This window comes from Lagenorhynchus albirostris, chromosome 16, assembly GCF_949774975.1.
Source record: "Lagenorhynchus albirostris chromosome 16, mLagAlb1.1, whole genome shotgun sequence".
Lineage (NCBI taxonomy): Eukaryota > Metazoa > Chordata > Mammalia > Artiodactyla > Delphinidae > Lagenorhynchus > Lagenorhynchus albirostris.
Genome location: NC_083110.1, coordinates 19,190,670 through 19,207,956, shown reverse-complemented (window position 1 = coordinate 19,207,956; position 17,287 = coordinate 19,190,670). Strand labels below are relative to the sequence as shown.

At 37.5% G+C, this 17,287-nt stretch overlaps 1 protein-coding gene across 1 annotated transcript in view; it reads left to right on the top strand.

The window, feature by feature from the left end:
* The window catches only part of CTNNA3 (catenin alpha 3), a 1,656,790-nt gene that overhangs the window by 1,324,778 nt on the left and 314,725 nt on the right, over positions 1-17,287 (top strand). The window contains exon 13 of the mRNA XM_060125436.1: positions 13,138-13,289. Within this exon, the coding sequence (XP_059981419.1) occupies positions 13,138-13,289 (152 nt within the window). The remainder of the gene's footprint in view (positions 1-13,137; positions 13,290-17,287) is intronic.

Below are 17,287 nucleotides of genomic sequence, written 5' to 3'. Positions count from 1 at the left end.
ATGCTGAACAAATCCATGTTTCTTTTAACAAGGATGTTAATAATGAGTATTGGGGAGCCAACCAATTTTATCTGCTACATGTGATTCTCAGAGTTTGATCCCTTGGACCAGTAGCATTATATCACTTGAGAACTTGTTAGAATTCAAATTCTTCTGCTCCATATCAGACTTTTTTATCAGGAGCTCTGTGGGTAGGGCTCAGCCCTCTGTGTTTTAATGGGCTCTCCAGGTGATTCTGATTCAGGGCCAAGTTCAAAAACCACTGTGTCACGATAAAGTTTACTGAGGAAAGAATATATTAATACTATTTGCTCAGAGCTACAGCTTTGCACAACTGCAGAGAGTACAATGTGAATAAAGTGCAAAGAAGAAAGTGCCCCCTACTAGGAAGTTTGACTGCAAGTCTAGACATGTCACCGTCACGCTTTACTGATTTCAACATAGGTCAACACGAGCAAGATTATTGGTACTTAGTAAGTAATCAATAAACGTTGGTCCGCTCTTATTCTGGAACCATATTATGCATGAGGTATTGTGGTGGTCACTTTCAGATAGCTTATCATGTTTGGAATCCAGATCTGAGACTTTCTGCACCAAGAATACAAGTTACTTACATTTTCACAGGAAAATATCAATTTACCCTGTCAGCACTTAGTATCTGAAACAAATGGAAGTTCTTTTTTCTGATAGCCCTGAATGCCCATCCTTCAAGAATTAATTCACTATTGACATCAATTTCAAATAATGTATGATTCACTCCTGTCAGAAGCCATGCTGAGATTATTCATTCATTTATCCATTAAATTTCTGCCTAGAATCAAAATTTTCCAAGTCCTATTTTTGTATCATATCATATCAGAAATCCAAAAAGGTGCAAACCAAAAATTCTAGGACTTTAACTTTTTGAAGAAGCAGATGATAATGTTGTATAAAATAAATATTCTTTTGAAGAATGCCTTTACATCTTTTATAACACTATTTGTGAAGACTCTTTTTGTTATGTTTTTTAATAACGAGAAATATAAATACATAAGTGGTACATTCACTCCCCTTAGCATATAGTGTTGAAGAGGAAGAACTTTTTAAGTCATTCCCAGTGAAAACTTTAAAGTGCCGAGTCCCATTTTAGTAAATAATATGAACCATGTAGTACATTGCTTCACTTTTGCCTGGAATGCAACAGATCAGTTTTATAATTAATTGCTGTACCTTAACTCTAGAAGTTTTTATGTAATTACTCTTGTCTTCCCTAACTTTCGTTATGTGGCTGTTGGTTATTTTGGCCTTGTTTTAAGTTTTAAAAGCTTACTGTACCCTTGCCTCTTTTTTGAGCTTCTTTGAATTTTTTTCTCTCTTGGAAATAGGAAAGTTATAAAGATTAATCTCTCCTTCCATCCACTCACAAATTCTTACCCCCATGATTCTATACACCTATCTTTTCTTCCAACAACCCATGCTTTACTTTACTACCCATTCATCTGTCCATACATCTGCTATCCTCCTGTCCATTCATTTATCTTTTTCTAATGTCTTTCTGCTTGTAACCAAATGTAGCTAGAAAAAGTGAGTACAGTGCATGTGTGATTATGAATAGACCTCCGGATCCAGAGAGTCTGTGCTAGAAATAGACCAGTTTCTTCATTTTACAGAATTTTAGCTCCCTTAAAAAAAAAATTGACTAACCTTCCACAATCCTAGCTTACATTGATGCAGAGGTTTCTGGATTTCTGTAACTATTTAAAAAAATTTTAGCAGAGTTATAAATCTTGATTTACTTCAGTAAACTTGTTTATAATAATGTTTGTAACCAATGTACGTAAATCCAGCATTACAAAAAAAGAGCTTAAGGGATAAATATTTATAAAATAAGTAATTTCAGTTGCCTTAAATAGAAGCTTCCCTGCTGCATTTAAAATATGACTTTTCTTCATTTGATCAAGAAATATTAGTAAAAGGAGTAATTCAATACAACAGGCTCTCTCACTCAAGAAGTTCACAATCAATTTTTATTCGACTTTCTAGAAAAACATCTGTTGAATGAATCATACGTGCATATATATTTAAATCATATTAATCTGGGCTCCCTGAAATTTTTTATATATTGATTATAATAGCAAGAAGTTTCAAGATAAATGAATATCAGATACAAGAAAAATGAATTTGTTCTTTAAAAATCTTAATATTGTACACTTGTGCATAGGAAGCCCTTACAAACCTTGTGATATTGAATGACTAAAGGGAAAGTAAAATCACTACTGTCAATGAGATTGAGTCTCTACTCTTTCACTGTAATATTATAACTCACTAAAAATAATGACAATTCTGTCAAAGTAAAAATAACAAGTTGGCACTGAAATTTCAGGACATTTTTAACATATATTTCAACTAGTATAATTTCAGCAGATGTGAAATTCCATAGCCCTCATGGGATTCACACAGTAAGCAAAGATATCTGTAGTTTCTCAAAGCACAAACAAAACATACATTTTCTTGTTTAGGTAGTCATCTATATTTATACAAAGGTGAATATATATTGACCAAAAAAGCTAAGAATGGTATCAGTAAATAGAACCTGACACAATTTTGCAATGGCCCAGGACATTTCTAGGTGCCAAAGAGGGTTTTTTCCAAAGGTTTATAACTTGTATTTGTGAAATATACATAGAAAAACTACACAGATGATACTCACTCTTCCAGAATCTAAACCAGTGTCCTACAGAGGACAGGTGCTCAACAAATACTTGATTGCAATATTTGGAACAGTGCTAACAGAATATTTTGCAAGGATAGAACTGAGCTATATCTATACTGTCTAAAATGATAGCCATATGTGGTGAGCTAGAGTGACTGAGGAAGTGCATTTTTAATTGTCTTTAATTTGTATCAATTTAATGTAAATTTAGTTAAATAGCAGTCCATTTCTAGCAGCTAGCGGATTGGGCAGCACGACTTTAGAAAGTAGTCAAGTGTAAGCAACCTGATGGTACGTACCTCGATGATACACACCTCAAAACAAATTCATTTGTTCATTTGTTGCTACTCACATTTGGTTTTAGGTTTCCTTCCCCTGCCCATATGCTTGTTGTCAGTTTTATATTTTTAAAATTGTATAATGTTAACACGCTTACAAGAGTTAAAAATACAGAAAATATACTCAGCTGCTGATCTATCTTCTCCTATTTCTTCTACCCAATTCTTAGCATCCCTTGTAAATAACAAGTTTCCTTATTCCTTTATCTTTCATGTGAGTCTTTTTTTAATATCTGTGAAAATAAGCAGATTAAGGATGTGCTTTTTTATTTCCTCTTCACTCTTACACAAAAGGTAATATATTGCTACGTATGAAGTTTGTGCTGACACCTCCAATGCAATCCCATCCCATAGGGTTCTTTGTCTTATCACATTCCATTGTAGTACCTCTCTTATTCCATAGTGAGAACCCTGGCTCTCAAAAATAGCTACACGTTTACTCCTTGTTTCCACGTACAACACACAGAAATACCTGCAGGTATTTCTGACTGGTATTCTGACTCCACTATTTCCTCAGCCCCATATCTTGCTCCTTTGACTCACTTTTTGTTTTGAGAATTATTGACAAGTATCTCCCTAATGAAGAGTTCATGGAGATTAAATATTCTGTGTACGTGCATGCCTGAAAAAATCTTTATCCCACTGTTCACTTAATTAACTGGCTGAGTATTGAATCTCATTTCTGAAATAATTTCTACTTAGTACTTGAATGCGTTGCTTCATATTTTTCCTTTTTGTATCCGGTGTTGCTCATGAAAAGCCTAATACCAATCTGATTTAAATACTTTATAGATGACCCTTTCTCTCTTGAAGATTTAGTTCTTCTCTTTACCCTCAGTGTTCTTTAATGTTTGAGGATATGTCTCAGCGTGGTTATCCTTGCATCCAGCAGTAGAATGTAGTGGTAATGGGTACAGGCTGTGAGTCTGAATACCTGGTGCTGAATTCTGACTCTGATACCTACCCCTTTCCTGAGGAAACTAAGGTGGCTTGACAGAGTTTCTGAGCTCTCTGTCACGATTTTGGAAGTGGCTGAGTACAGGAAAACACATGCAGTTAGAGACATAGGATCTTTAGCAAATGTATGTCTTTAGTGTCAGCAAGTCCAAGAGACAAGATTGCCTAACACGGTTAGAAGCATGGGTGGGCTGGTGATCAGGGAAAGTTTCACAAAGAACTGATATCTATGAAGATAAATATGAATTGTGGGTAGAAAGTTACCAGGTAGACAGGGTTAGGAAAAGGGCTGTTCTCAGGCATATAATCATAGACAGCTGGACAGAGAGAGTTGGAGTCTGGGGAGCTGAGATCAACTCTTTTTCTTCTCACCCAAGAAATCCCCAGCAACATGTGAAGGACAACCTCAACACCACAAAGATATGTCAAATAAAGATACGTTTCTCCTACTGGAAGCCTTCCCAATCTGTTTGTACACCTCAGCATCTTTAAAGATATTTCCCCCCTAGACATTTCTATTGACTTAAAACATTAAAACCGTCAGTTAATTTACCAGCAAAATGGGTTTATTCAGGAACAGCAAAGAACTGCAACTCAGGACATGGAATCTGTGGCAAACTATAGGCAGATCTGGAAAACAAAGGAGAGGAACATTCTTTTATGGAGAAGGAAGAGTGGGCGGGGCTGTTACAAACAAAATGTCCATTGGAAGAAACTGGGAGTTTGAAGTGTAGGGCTTTTCACTGGCAGAGTTGAGACGAGACAGTCTCTCATTGGTTGGGCTATTGCCAGGCAAGAAGTTCTTCCTTCATCCTGCTGGGTAGTAAAATAGGAACTTTCTTCCTTTCGGAGATGCAAAGGTATGTCTCTTCCTGTTGGGTCTGCAATTGATAACAAGAGGTAGGGTGTGAGAGCTGCCCCTTCTGTCTTCCCAAATCCATTTAAAATGAGGTTTCTGTTTATTAATGTTTACATTTACCTCTTCCTATGGCCCATGTTCCTATGGTCATCAGTGTGTGATCCCCTGCGCATTGATCTGTATTTAGCTAGAGATACAGATCACGGAGCTCCTTTACTTCTCTATTTTTCTTTCACTCTTTTCCTGTGTGTGCTTTTCTTTTCTTTTCTTTTTTTAAATTAATTTATTTATTTGTTTTTGTTGTGTTGGGTCTTCATTGCTGTGCATTGGCTTTCTCTAGTTGCGACGAGCTGGGGCTACTCTTCGTTGTGGTGCGCGGGCTTCTCATTGCGGTGTCTTCTCTTTGTTGCGGAGAACAGGCTCTAGGCTTGCGGGCTTCAGCAGTCGTGGCTCGCAGGCTCTAGAGTGCAGGCTCAGCAGTTGTGGTGCCCGGGCCCAGTTGCTCCGCGGCATGTGAGATCTTCCCGGACCAGGGCTCGAACCCATGACCCTTGCATTGGCAGGTGGATTCTTAACTGCTGTGCCACCAGGGAAGTCCTGTGCTTTTCTTGATAGTAGAAACTGAAGAGGTTAAAGAACGAGCTTAAGCAGTAGATAAGATGGTAGGTGATTCTAAAGGAGGAAAATTTAAACTGTTAAAACTCAAGAACAACAAGAGAGTAGATAAACAATGAAAGTAATCCGGAGGCTTACCCAGTAGAACACACACACACACAGACACACACACACACACACAGACACACACACACAGACACACACAGACACACACACACACACACACACACACAGACACACACACACACACACACACACACACACACACACACACACACACACACACCCCTGATCAATATATTAAAAAGGAAGAGGGAAATATACCCTCCAGAAAGGCTATAATGTAAAAGCTGGAATATGCCAAGTGTTAGTGAGGATGTAAACCAGCTAGAACTCTCAGGCACTGTTGATACAAGTAAAATGTGTTCCAACCACTTTGGAAACTGTCAGTGTCTATTAACATGGTACAAAAGTATATTCTGTGATTCAGAAATTCCACTGATAGGTATAGTCCCTGAAAATATGTATGTAAATTCCCTGAAAATATGTGCATGTATTCCTAGCACCAAAAAGTGTACAATATTTCATAGCATCACTATGTATAGTAGTCCCAAACTGGAAATTATCCAAATGCCCATTAACTATAGAATGGATAAATAAATTGTGGTATAATTATACACTGGAATACTATACAGTGATAAGAATGAGAAATCTAAACCTACATTCAGCAGTATGAGTCAAATCACATAAGTTTAATGTTGAGTGAAACTTGATAGAAAAGAATATATACTAAAAATAGAACTACCATACAACCCAGCAATCCCACTACTGGGCATATACCCTGAGAAAACCATAATTCAAAAAGAGTCGTGTACCACAGTGTTCATTGCAGCTCTATTTACAACAACCAGGACATGGAAGCAACCTAAGTGTCCATCAACAGATGAATCGATAAAGAAGATGTGGCACATATATACAATGGAATATTACTCAGCCATAAAAAGAAACGAAATTGAGTTATTTGTAGTGAGGTGGATGGACCTAGAGTCTGTCATACTGAGTGAAGTAAGTCAGAAACAGAAAAACAAATACCGTATGCTAACACATATATATGGAATCTAAGGGGAAAAAATGGTAATGAAGAACCTAGGGGCAAGACAGGAATAAAGACACAGACCTACTAGAGAATGGCCTTGAGAATATGGGGAGGGGGAAGGGTAAGCTGCGAAAAAGTGAGAGAGTGGCATGGACATATATACACTACCAAACGTAAAACAGATAGCTAGTGGGAAGCAGCCGCATAGCACAGGGAGATCAGCTCGGTGCTTTGTGACCACCTAGAGGGGTGGGAGGGAGGGAGACGCAAGAGGGAAGAGATATGGGAACATATGTATATGTATAACTGATTCACTTTGTTATACAGCAGAAACTAACACACCATTGTAAAGCAATTATACTCCAATAAAGATGTTAAAAACAAAAAAAGAATATATACAGTATGATTCCATTTGAATGAACTGAAACAGGCAAAACTAATGTATTCTCTTAGACCTTTCCAGTCTCTTAGTGTGGTATATATCCACTGTAAAACAAATTACTTCAAAATCTAGTAGCTTAAAACAGCAAACATTTAGTATCTTTCACATTTTCTGAGAGTTAGGAATCCAGGAGCGGCTTAGCTGTGGATTCTGCCTCAGTCTCATGACATTGCAGTCAAGATGTCGTCTGAAGCTGCAGTTATTTTGAAGGCTCGAGTGAAACTAGAGGATCCACCTCTAAGCTCATGGCTGCTGGTCCAAGGCCTCATATCCTTGCTGGCTGTTGGCTAGCAGCCTCAGTTCCTTGCCATGTGGACATCTCAAACGCTCTTCACAGCATAACATCTGAAGTTCTTCAGAGCAAGCAGTACATGAGAGAGAATGGCCGAGATGGAATTCTTGAAGTCTTTTTTAAATAGCCTGAGAAGCAGCATCCCATCATTTATCCTACGTTCTGTTTGGCACACAGGTCTGGCACAGTGTGGGGAAGGGATGTACTAAGACGTGAATACCTGGAGGCTGGGGTCATCAGAGGCCATGCTGAGTGCTGGCTCTTACACCTGGTAAAAATTTAAATTGATGAATTCTGAGAGGTTTGATAGTATAGGAAATTGCATTGATAGTTTAAATATTTGAGAATTCATACTAAGAAATACAAAAACAGCTAACAAAAATTTTTTTTTCAGAGGCAACTTGTTAATAACTCCATTTAAAATAGTGTGTTACATAATGAGCAGAGGTCATCATAGACCGTTACTTGGTCCAGGTCCAACTTTAAATACTTAAATAGTTACGTTCATTTAACCAGTTATTGTGGTGTTAACAAATTTGAAAATGTTATGAGGAAAATTGTGAAAGAGCTAAATTTTATATTAAGTAGTCATGACTAATTTCTAAAACATTTAAACAAATTAGTATTATTTATTAATATTAATGTATTATTGAGAAACATCAAGATTAAGCTTTAGGGAAAACAGCTAAGTCCCTAAGGCACTGGAGATACCCAAAGCTGGACACTCAGGCTAATTAAATGATCCAGAATTTCATATATAGAAAAAACTTCTCTGCCAAAGGGGGAAAAAAGTATCAGTATAGTATCATGAAGCCATGACAACAAAGTCTTTTCTCTCTGTTATTTCTTAGGGTTTCTTTTTTGAGCTATTCCAGATGTTTGAAAGGTAGGGGTAGAGCAGAATAGTGAGGCCAGTATGGCTCTTGTTAACTGTGTGATGTGTCATAAAGCACTCACTCTGATCCTTGATTCTCTCATTTGAAAAAAGGAAAAATTCTCACCAGTTATTGACTTTTATGATATGTAATCTGTGAGGGACCAAACACAGTGCTGATACATACTCTTGGCTTCCTTAAAAAAAAAAGGTATGAATCTTGATAATCAATGTTTGTTCAGTCAATCTAAAAAATGAAGAGTATGTGGCATTTATAGAAGTCATGCATATGCTTAATTGCACTTTCTGCTGTAAGTTCTTCCCACTTACTTAGCATCATGTAAAGAAATGGTGACTTAGCATTATGTGAATTTTCAAAGCCAAATACCTCTATCATTGGTAATTTTCAAAGATAATAGTATGATTAGAAATATTTTAATCTGCATTTTATTAATGATAGAAACATAATTCAGTGACATCATTGGAGATGATTACCTATAATGAGTCTGGATTTTTTTCTGACCTACTTAATCCAATAATTATGTACCCTTACCTACTTTCAAAAGCACTTAATAAACCTAGCAAGAAATGAGAAGGGATAAAATATTCCTGAGTTAGTACCAGAGCGAGACTCAAGGCCTGGGAGAAGTTGGCTCTATTGCCAGAAAATTAACATTAATTTAGAAATTAATTGACATTAACATTAATGTTAATTAACATTAACATTAATTTCAGTGCCCCAGGAGCACTGAAATTAAGAAGCCCAAAGTATTTTACTGATCAAAAGGAGGCAGTGAGGCTTCCCTGGTGGCGCAGTGGCTGAGAGATCGTCTGCCGATGCAGGGGACAGGGGTTCGTGCCCCGGTCCGGGAAGATCCCACATGCTGCAGAGCGTCTGGGCCCGTGAGCCATGGCCGCTGAGCCTGCGCGTCCGGAGCCTGTGCTCCGCAACGGGAGAGGCCACAACGGTGAGAGGCCTGCGTACTGCAAAAAAAAAAAAAAAAAAAGGAGGCAGTGCAGCTTTGGGGCTCGGAGAGCAAGCTCTGGAGTCTCAGTTACCAGCCTGCCACTTATTAGCTGTTTGACCTCAGTTTCCTCTTCAGTGAAATCAGGATAATGATAGTTCCTGCCTCCCAGGGCTGCTGTGGGGATTAAATGAGACAATGCATACAAAATGCTTAGCACAGTGCCCAGATGAGTAAGCACTCAATGGATATTATTATTCTGCATATTCTGAATAAGGTTGGTAGAGAAAGTACAGACTTCTAACGAGTTCAGGACTGGCTTAGAATTTGGCAGTATAAAATAGACAAGATACTTTGAAGTTGACAAGGTATTGACCCCAAGGCCACTTGTGTTTAATAAATCTGCACTCCAAAGTTCAGAACAGTTGATCCTACCTGGGATGTCAAATGATTAGAGTGAATTTGTTTAAGGTGTCCCCCTCTCTGATCAATGATTGTATAACATGATGGATGGTATACTGTGTGTAAACCTTGTTTTCTTGAAATGTAGGTAGATTATGGATTTGAGATAGCTTTGTCAATTTGTTTTTCCTTCTAAATTACCACTAACTGGCTACTTAATTATACTCACTTTGTATTTTCTTGAAAGCATTAAAAAATTTCACGCCCACTCTGATCCAAGCAACCATATGTCCATAGTATGAATAAAGCACACCCACGGCTGATGTTTAAGCTAATGAAATGAGAAATGTATTACATGTCGGCTTTGAATAGTTCATTTATGCTGTTAGAGTGAAAAAAGTAGTAGTTTCCATCTGTACTTCAGAAATTAAACATTGGCTTCTCAAAGATTTTATTTTAATTGGAACTAACATTAGTTTATTAGTAAGAGGCCCCTAAAGGAGTTAAATTGAAATCATGTTGCAATAATGAAAAGGCTATGATGTATTTTCCTTAAAATACACCAAATCTTTTTCACATTATCTCACATGGCAGTGAAAACTAGACCTTTACATGATTTGATGCTTGTCTCTCTTTTTTTGGCCAAGATCTACATAGGAAGATGATAGGAGCAGTTTCAAATTGTAGAGGCAGTTAGTAACAAACTGAAGATGTAGATAGAAAGAGTTAAATTATTATTGTATGGAACACTTGTTTGGTGGATGAGAAAAACCTTTTTTTAGTGGGGAAGACTATGAAAAGAGTTTTGTCAGTGGTAGACCACCAGAAGGTTTTTTTTTTTTTTTGCAGTATGCGGGCCTCTCACTGCTGTGGCCTCTCCCGTTGTGGAGCACAGGCTCCGGAAGCGCAGGCTCAGTGGCCACGGCTCACGGGCCCAGCCTCTCCGCAGCATGTGGGATCTTCCCAGACCAGGGCACGAACCCGCGTGCCCTGCATCGGCAGGCAGACTCTCAACCACTGAGCCACCAGGGAAGCCCCACCAGAAGTTTTGAAACCACATCTCTTTGTATTTATCTATGTCTTTAGGGTTAATAGAGGATGTCAAAGTGATCAGGAGACTCTCTGCCATGTTCTTTGGAGTAGAAGTTTTGTTGGGGGGTTTGCTGTTCACCCCAATAACCTGAAGGAAATGTGAAATAACTGGACACTTTTCCGTAAGAGTTTCCTCCTTTCTCAACACTATAAAAAGTAAAGATTAACTCATTAAATATGTCGAATATTCTTATAAGCCCACATAAGTATATTTTTGGAGATTCCCTAGTATGAACAAAACCTAAATTACATTGAAATGCAAGCTTAACATGTTAAATTTGTACCTACATTTTTGTGGGGTTTTTATATTTATTCATTCATTAACTCATTCGATTACTTAATTCAATTACGTATCTACTATGTGCCAGGCTAGACACTTGGGATACAAACAGGAAAAAGTTTCAAGGAACCAGTGAACATTTTTGAACAGTGTAGTGATGTGACTCACTAATAAAACAACTTATTGAGAATCTGTTTTGTGACAGACACTGTTGTACTCACTGCTAAGAGTTGGCTTTGTCAATAAGATTATACTTACGATGAGTCTGAAGGATGAGAAGGTCTTAGGCAGGAGGACTATGGTGAGGGCTCAAGCAGGAGATAATGATGGCTAGAGGCAGTGGGGCTGCACTGGCAGTGGATTTAAGATGTACTTATATGGTAGAGGAGATTTCACTTAGAGGACATTTGGATATAGAGGTTAGAAAAGAGTAGGAGGTAAAAGAAAACACCTGAGTTTTTTTCCTTGATGACTGGGCGTCAAGATAGAAAATATTACAAGAAAATTAGGCTTTCCAGGTAGAAAAGAATGTGTTTAGGTTTAGATAGGATGCATTTGAGGTGTTATGAAAGATTTAGGTAGAATTTTGCAGTGGACCGTTTTGGATTTATAGCTCTGGAATTCAGGGAAAAAGTTAGATTAGAGATACACTTTGGGAGTCACACCTAAATTAGTGGGAATTGTGGTTCAGGAGTGTTTCTCCTACGCAAAGTGGTGTGAGTTAGCTTTCTCCTTGCCTTTGTTATTCTGTTCACTGAAAGTGAGACAATGATTTCATGAAATCTCACTACTGAATAATATTATCCGGTAGAAGTTTTGGTATGATAGAAACATTCCATCTTGCCACTCTCAAAACAGAATTCAATAGCCGTAGGTGTATACTGAGCACTTGAAATGTGGTAAATGTGATTGAGGAACTCAATTTCAAATTAAATTAAATTTTAATGAATTTAATGTGTCCTAGTCATATGTGGCCCTATGTGGCCAGGTGCCCCTTTTTATTGGATGGTACACCTGGAGAATGGACAGAGGAGAAAAGCACAGTGGATAATCCTGGTGGGTATAGTAGCTAAGAATTAGGGTATAGGTGATACATTTTAGTAGGTGGAGGAAAGATGAGACTAGATAAAATATGGGTACCTATGTATATTGCCAACATTTCCCCATATCAAGAACATGGCAGGTAGGATTGCAAGACATGGTGTGCCATACATGCAGATAGAGATTTGGATGGAGGAAAAAATAATATTTATTAATATTTTTGTGTTAGATAAAGTACTATATCTTCCAGGTTTGGAATCATTGCTCTAAAAATCAATTGCTTTTATCCTGCATATTCACATGGGGAAGAAACTTATTCAATATGATATGGTATAGTAGTTAAAAGTCATATTAGCAGAATGACTCTGTGAAAGATTCTTGATTTCTCTGTGTCTTTGTCATTCAACTAAGTATGAACCCCAGGTTAATACTGGGGTTGTTTTAAGATTTAAATCACAGCAAACACTTAGAAGACTGCCTTGAATCTACTGAAGAGTTAATGAATGTTGTTATCATTAACCTTAAAAGTAAAGTCAGAAAAATGTTTTTAATTGAGACTATTTTGAAATCTTAATAAAAGAAAAGGGCATTCTATGAATTGGCCTTACTGATTGATATATCCCTAAACTCATTCAATGTTGTTATTTTACATAGAAACATTTTGCACATAAGATCACCAGTTTCTTCGCATTAATATTTTTGATGAGGAGGAAATTTTTTATCAATAGAAAGTTTACAGTAGTTTTATTATTTCTATGAGATAGAATTAGTGTCTTTAGTTAATTTTCTTCTATTTAGCAACTCAAATGTTTTTTTTCTTTAAAGATTTTTATGTTTACAATTTCAACTATTATTCACACCAATTCTTTTTTGCCATTTCTTTGAGCTTACACTGGATCGGATGAAAAATAATTATATGGTTCCAGCCTTGGTAAAAACAAAAATGCTATAAAGGAGAAAGATAATCTTTTAAAACATTTCCATAACGATGACTTTCTTGTCTTTGGTTACCTTTGTATTTCAGAGATTCAAGATTATCCTGCCAAAATGTTTTGTCTCCCTACATTTAAAAAATAATTGAAATATTATTAATCAAGTGTTTGTTTAAAAATATGATTCTCCATTTCCTGGAAACTCCAGAAATCTGAAAATACAAATAGGACAATTTTCTCTTTCTTATTCATTTTAACAGTAATTCCGGAATTTGTAACACAAGTGAATGTTGCCTTGGAAGCCTTAAGTAAAAACTCTTTGGATGTGTTTGATGATGATCAGTTTGTGGACATCTCAAAAAAGATCTATGATACAATTCATGATATTAGATGTTCAGTCATGATGATTCGGGTAAGTTTGCTTTACCTTCTATTGAATTATTGTAAGACTTTTCACCACCTGGTATGCCTGGAATGATTGCAAGAAATGTTTTATTTCTATGCCTTAACGTCAATGCTGAAATCCATTAGAACTTTAGAAATTCATATGTATCCCCCAAATCAGATCTACTGTCAAAAACAACACTTTTACTTATGTATATGGTTGTAACTTATGCAAATGAGCACTTTTAACTGCCACATGTGCAGAAATGATAGAAATCATTGTGTGCAGGATTTGCTGAAGTGTCACATGCATATCAAAAGCCAAAGAACAATACATAAAGTAATTTACTTTCTTTTCTTGAGCAGAAAGGAGAGGATCTTTCTCATCACTACTGAAATTTATAGAAAAGTGTGTCTAAAACAAGGTATTTCTATGGCTGAACCCTCTCATACTAGATCATAGAATCAGAGTGTTCTGTAAGAAATCTCACTTGTAACTGCCAGAAACAAGAAATGTTTGAGAGTTGTCTATTTGGGAGAATATATACCATCTTCCTGAGTGTGAAATTGAGTCGTTTGTTGTGGGCACAGACCAAGATTATTTGTTTTTACTCAAAATGTTAATGTGGGATATTTTTTTAATGCTATTAAAAAGAAAAAAAAAGGGCTTCCCTGGTGGTGCAGTGGTTGAGAGTCCGCCTGCCGATGCAGGGGACACGGGTTCGTGCCCCGGTCCGGGAAGATTCCACATGCCGCGGAGCGGGTGGGCCCGTGAGCCATGGCCGCTGAGCCTGCGCATCAGAGCCTGTGCTCCGCAACGGGAGAGGCCGCAACAGTGAGAGGCCCGCGTACCACAAAAAAACAAAAACAAAAAAACAGTAGAAGTTCTTGGGAAAATGCACATGTAAATAAATATATGGAGATAGATTATTTTAGGATTGGTTCACCTGGAGGCAGAGTCAAATATTTGTGTTAACATTAGTCTGTTTAGGAAAAAGTGAGACAGAGAACCAACAAGTGGCGATTATGAGTCACTGCAGACAACTTGGGCTTGAGCCTGGGCAACTCTAGGAGGATACTGTAGAACACACCTCAGAATTATCTTACCTTAGGGAAACAAAATCCAGCTTATCCACCTATTCACCCTTGGTTAAAGGCCACCTCTCTTCAGAGGTGTTACCAGAGCCTCCTGCAGGGCCAATCAAGCTCTTGTGGCCAAAATCCACCCTGAGGCAGAGTAAAGGAAAGAAGAATCAGTAAGACTGGTGAGTGCAATTTGTAAGTATGAGTAGAGTTCAATTTGAAGGCCTCTGGAATTAACTGTTAGTAAGACTGTGAGATGGAATTGGATGTACTGAGGAGATAAGGATGGAGCCTCAGTAGTATCTGACAGGTCTGAATGTCATACGTTACATGGAGCAGTTCATAAAAATGAAGCCAACTGAGGACCTTGTAGGGAAAAGGGCCAAGAGAAGTCGAGGAGCCTCGCAGGGCAGATGGACGCTTATGGAAGAAATTGTAAGAGAAAGTCTAGAGGTGTCAAGACATGGGATCTAGACTTCAGAGCTCGGGAAAACCTGCCAGCAAGCCAGTTATACAGGGAGAAACCTCAATATATATTTATGAACAGTCTAGAAGTATTTGTTCGTATGTGACTGGGAACAGTGGTAGTGTACTAGTACTATGTCTGAACGGCAAAGTACCTTTGCCAAATAGTTTCTTCTTCTAACAAAAGTTTTTGTTCCTTACCTGTGTGGACTAGGTGACTAGTGGGCTAGTATTAATTCAGAGCTGGATAGGTGGAACCAGGAGGGAAACACTGAAAGTATGAAGAAGGCACATAAACTTCAGGAGGTAGCTTTACAAGAGTGAAAGCCCCACATTTCCAGTATCCCTTGGTGGAGGTTTGAGAAGATAAACCAGTGAAATAGCATTGGTGAACCAGGGCAGGGAATGCGTTTTGGTTTCTGTTTTGTTTTTTTCTGCAAAAGCTATCTAGGGACAAAAGTTTTATAACCTCTCCCACTTGAATATTCTAGTATTTAAAAATTTTATTATTATCAAAATAGCTTACTTATAGCAAATTAAATTGTCTTGCCATTATTTCTATATATCCCTCATTTGCAGTAGTCCTGTTTAGGGCAGGAGAACAATTTATTGTAATTCTTAACAGCCTTAGAGGGCCGTAATTTTTCCCTATAGCCATCTCTTTTTCAAGGTAAATGCTTCAATTTCTTTTAACTGTTCCTCATAGAAATAATTGTGTTTTTTTGGTTTTGTTTTGTTTTGTTTTTTGCGGTACACAGGCCTCTCACTGTTGGGATCTCTCCCATTGCGGAGCACAGGCTCCGGACGCGCAGGCTCAGCGGCCATGGCTCACGAGCCCAGCCGCTCCGCGGCATGTGGGATCTTCCCGGACCAGGGCACGAACCCGTGTCCCCTGCATCGGCAGGCGGACTCTCAACCACTGCGCCACCGGGGAAGCCCAATAATTTAGTATTTTGTGTTCTTTACTAGTCCTTACTTAACTTTTCAACAAACTTCTCAAATGAGACTATCAAAAAGCATACTCTAATTAGAGCCAGTCCGTTGTCAAATAAAGTGGAAGATGTATTCTTACATTATGGCTATTAATACAGCCAACTACTGTTAGCCTAATTTTTCCCCTCTTAAACACCATTATTATTGGATAGACAATAACATTTTTGTTTTTATTTTTTATACTGTTGTTGCCTGCATATCCCTTCTCCATTTTGATTTGATGTGTTTGCTCTTGGCCCCAAATCCTAATGCTATTAAACGCTGCATTATAGTTCTAAATGATTCTTCATGTAATTTATCAGGTTGTTTTTAATTTTGGTTGGTGACCATACCTAAATTAGTATTAATTAGAAATATGAGATTATAATCTTAGTTCCTTCATCTAGATTACAAATAAAAATATTAAATTATATTGGCCCTTAATCCCTGCTAGATAGCTTCAGTTAAGGGCATTAGTGTTAAGATCCCTTAGAATCTGATGCTCCAGCCAGCTGAGAACATACTGGTAAGTGTTCGGTTTGAAAGAATGTTTTTTTTGATTCTTGCGGTAAAGATACTCTTTCTTCAAACACATTTTATGGCCAAAAAAAAAACAGATAAAAGCAGAAATCCTGTGCTTGAAACGATGCAGGATAGTCTAGAGGCCCGTTATCTCTGTCCCTACACCCCCAGTCTCCTGGACAGCTGCCAGGGGCACCTGTACAGCACTTCTGCAGGGATTCCTTGGATGATGACCCAGAAACCATTGTACTTAACTGCTAATTTGATTATAGTATGAAAAATAGAAGGGTAACTGAGGTGTAATTAATGAAAATCTTTTTTTTCCCTTTGAGGACTGTCCCTTTATCATAGATGATAATAAAATTGATCTGGTATAATCTTCTCTTTCAAAGGTCAGATGTAATGCTGACCAGTATCCTGAACTTAGAACTGCAAAACTTTATTTAGAGTATCTAAAGAGTGTCAACATTAAGGCAATACATGTATAATTACGCAAGTTCAGGGAAGGCTAAGCTGTGCTCTTGAGAATGTGTGTGCGTGTTACAGAATCCAGTCTTGCACCTGAATTTTCATGAGTGTTCTTCAGTGCTCTTGAGATGATAAAATACTAACTTAAGATCGTAGCCTGATATTTTATAGTTTTACAAAAAAATATGATTATACTGGTCTTTAATATTTATTTTGATGAATAACTATGTTTGCCATTGTTTAGATTATTTTTTAAATTTCTGAGTCAAATACTGTGACATTTACTATTACTATCTCCACTGGATTCAGTGTATGGACAACTGAGTTTGTAGAATCTCATTCTTAACCTTGGAGAGTAGGAAGTATTAATATTTTTTATCTGTTTGGTGTTTAATATCTATGTGTAAATTTTACAGTGATTAAGAGCTGTATGGTCAGGCCACTTAAGATGGCTGTTCTCTTGCTCTCTGTACCTCCCCTCCCCAACTAGTGCCTGCTTCACCTGTATCTTATGCA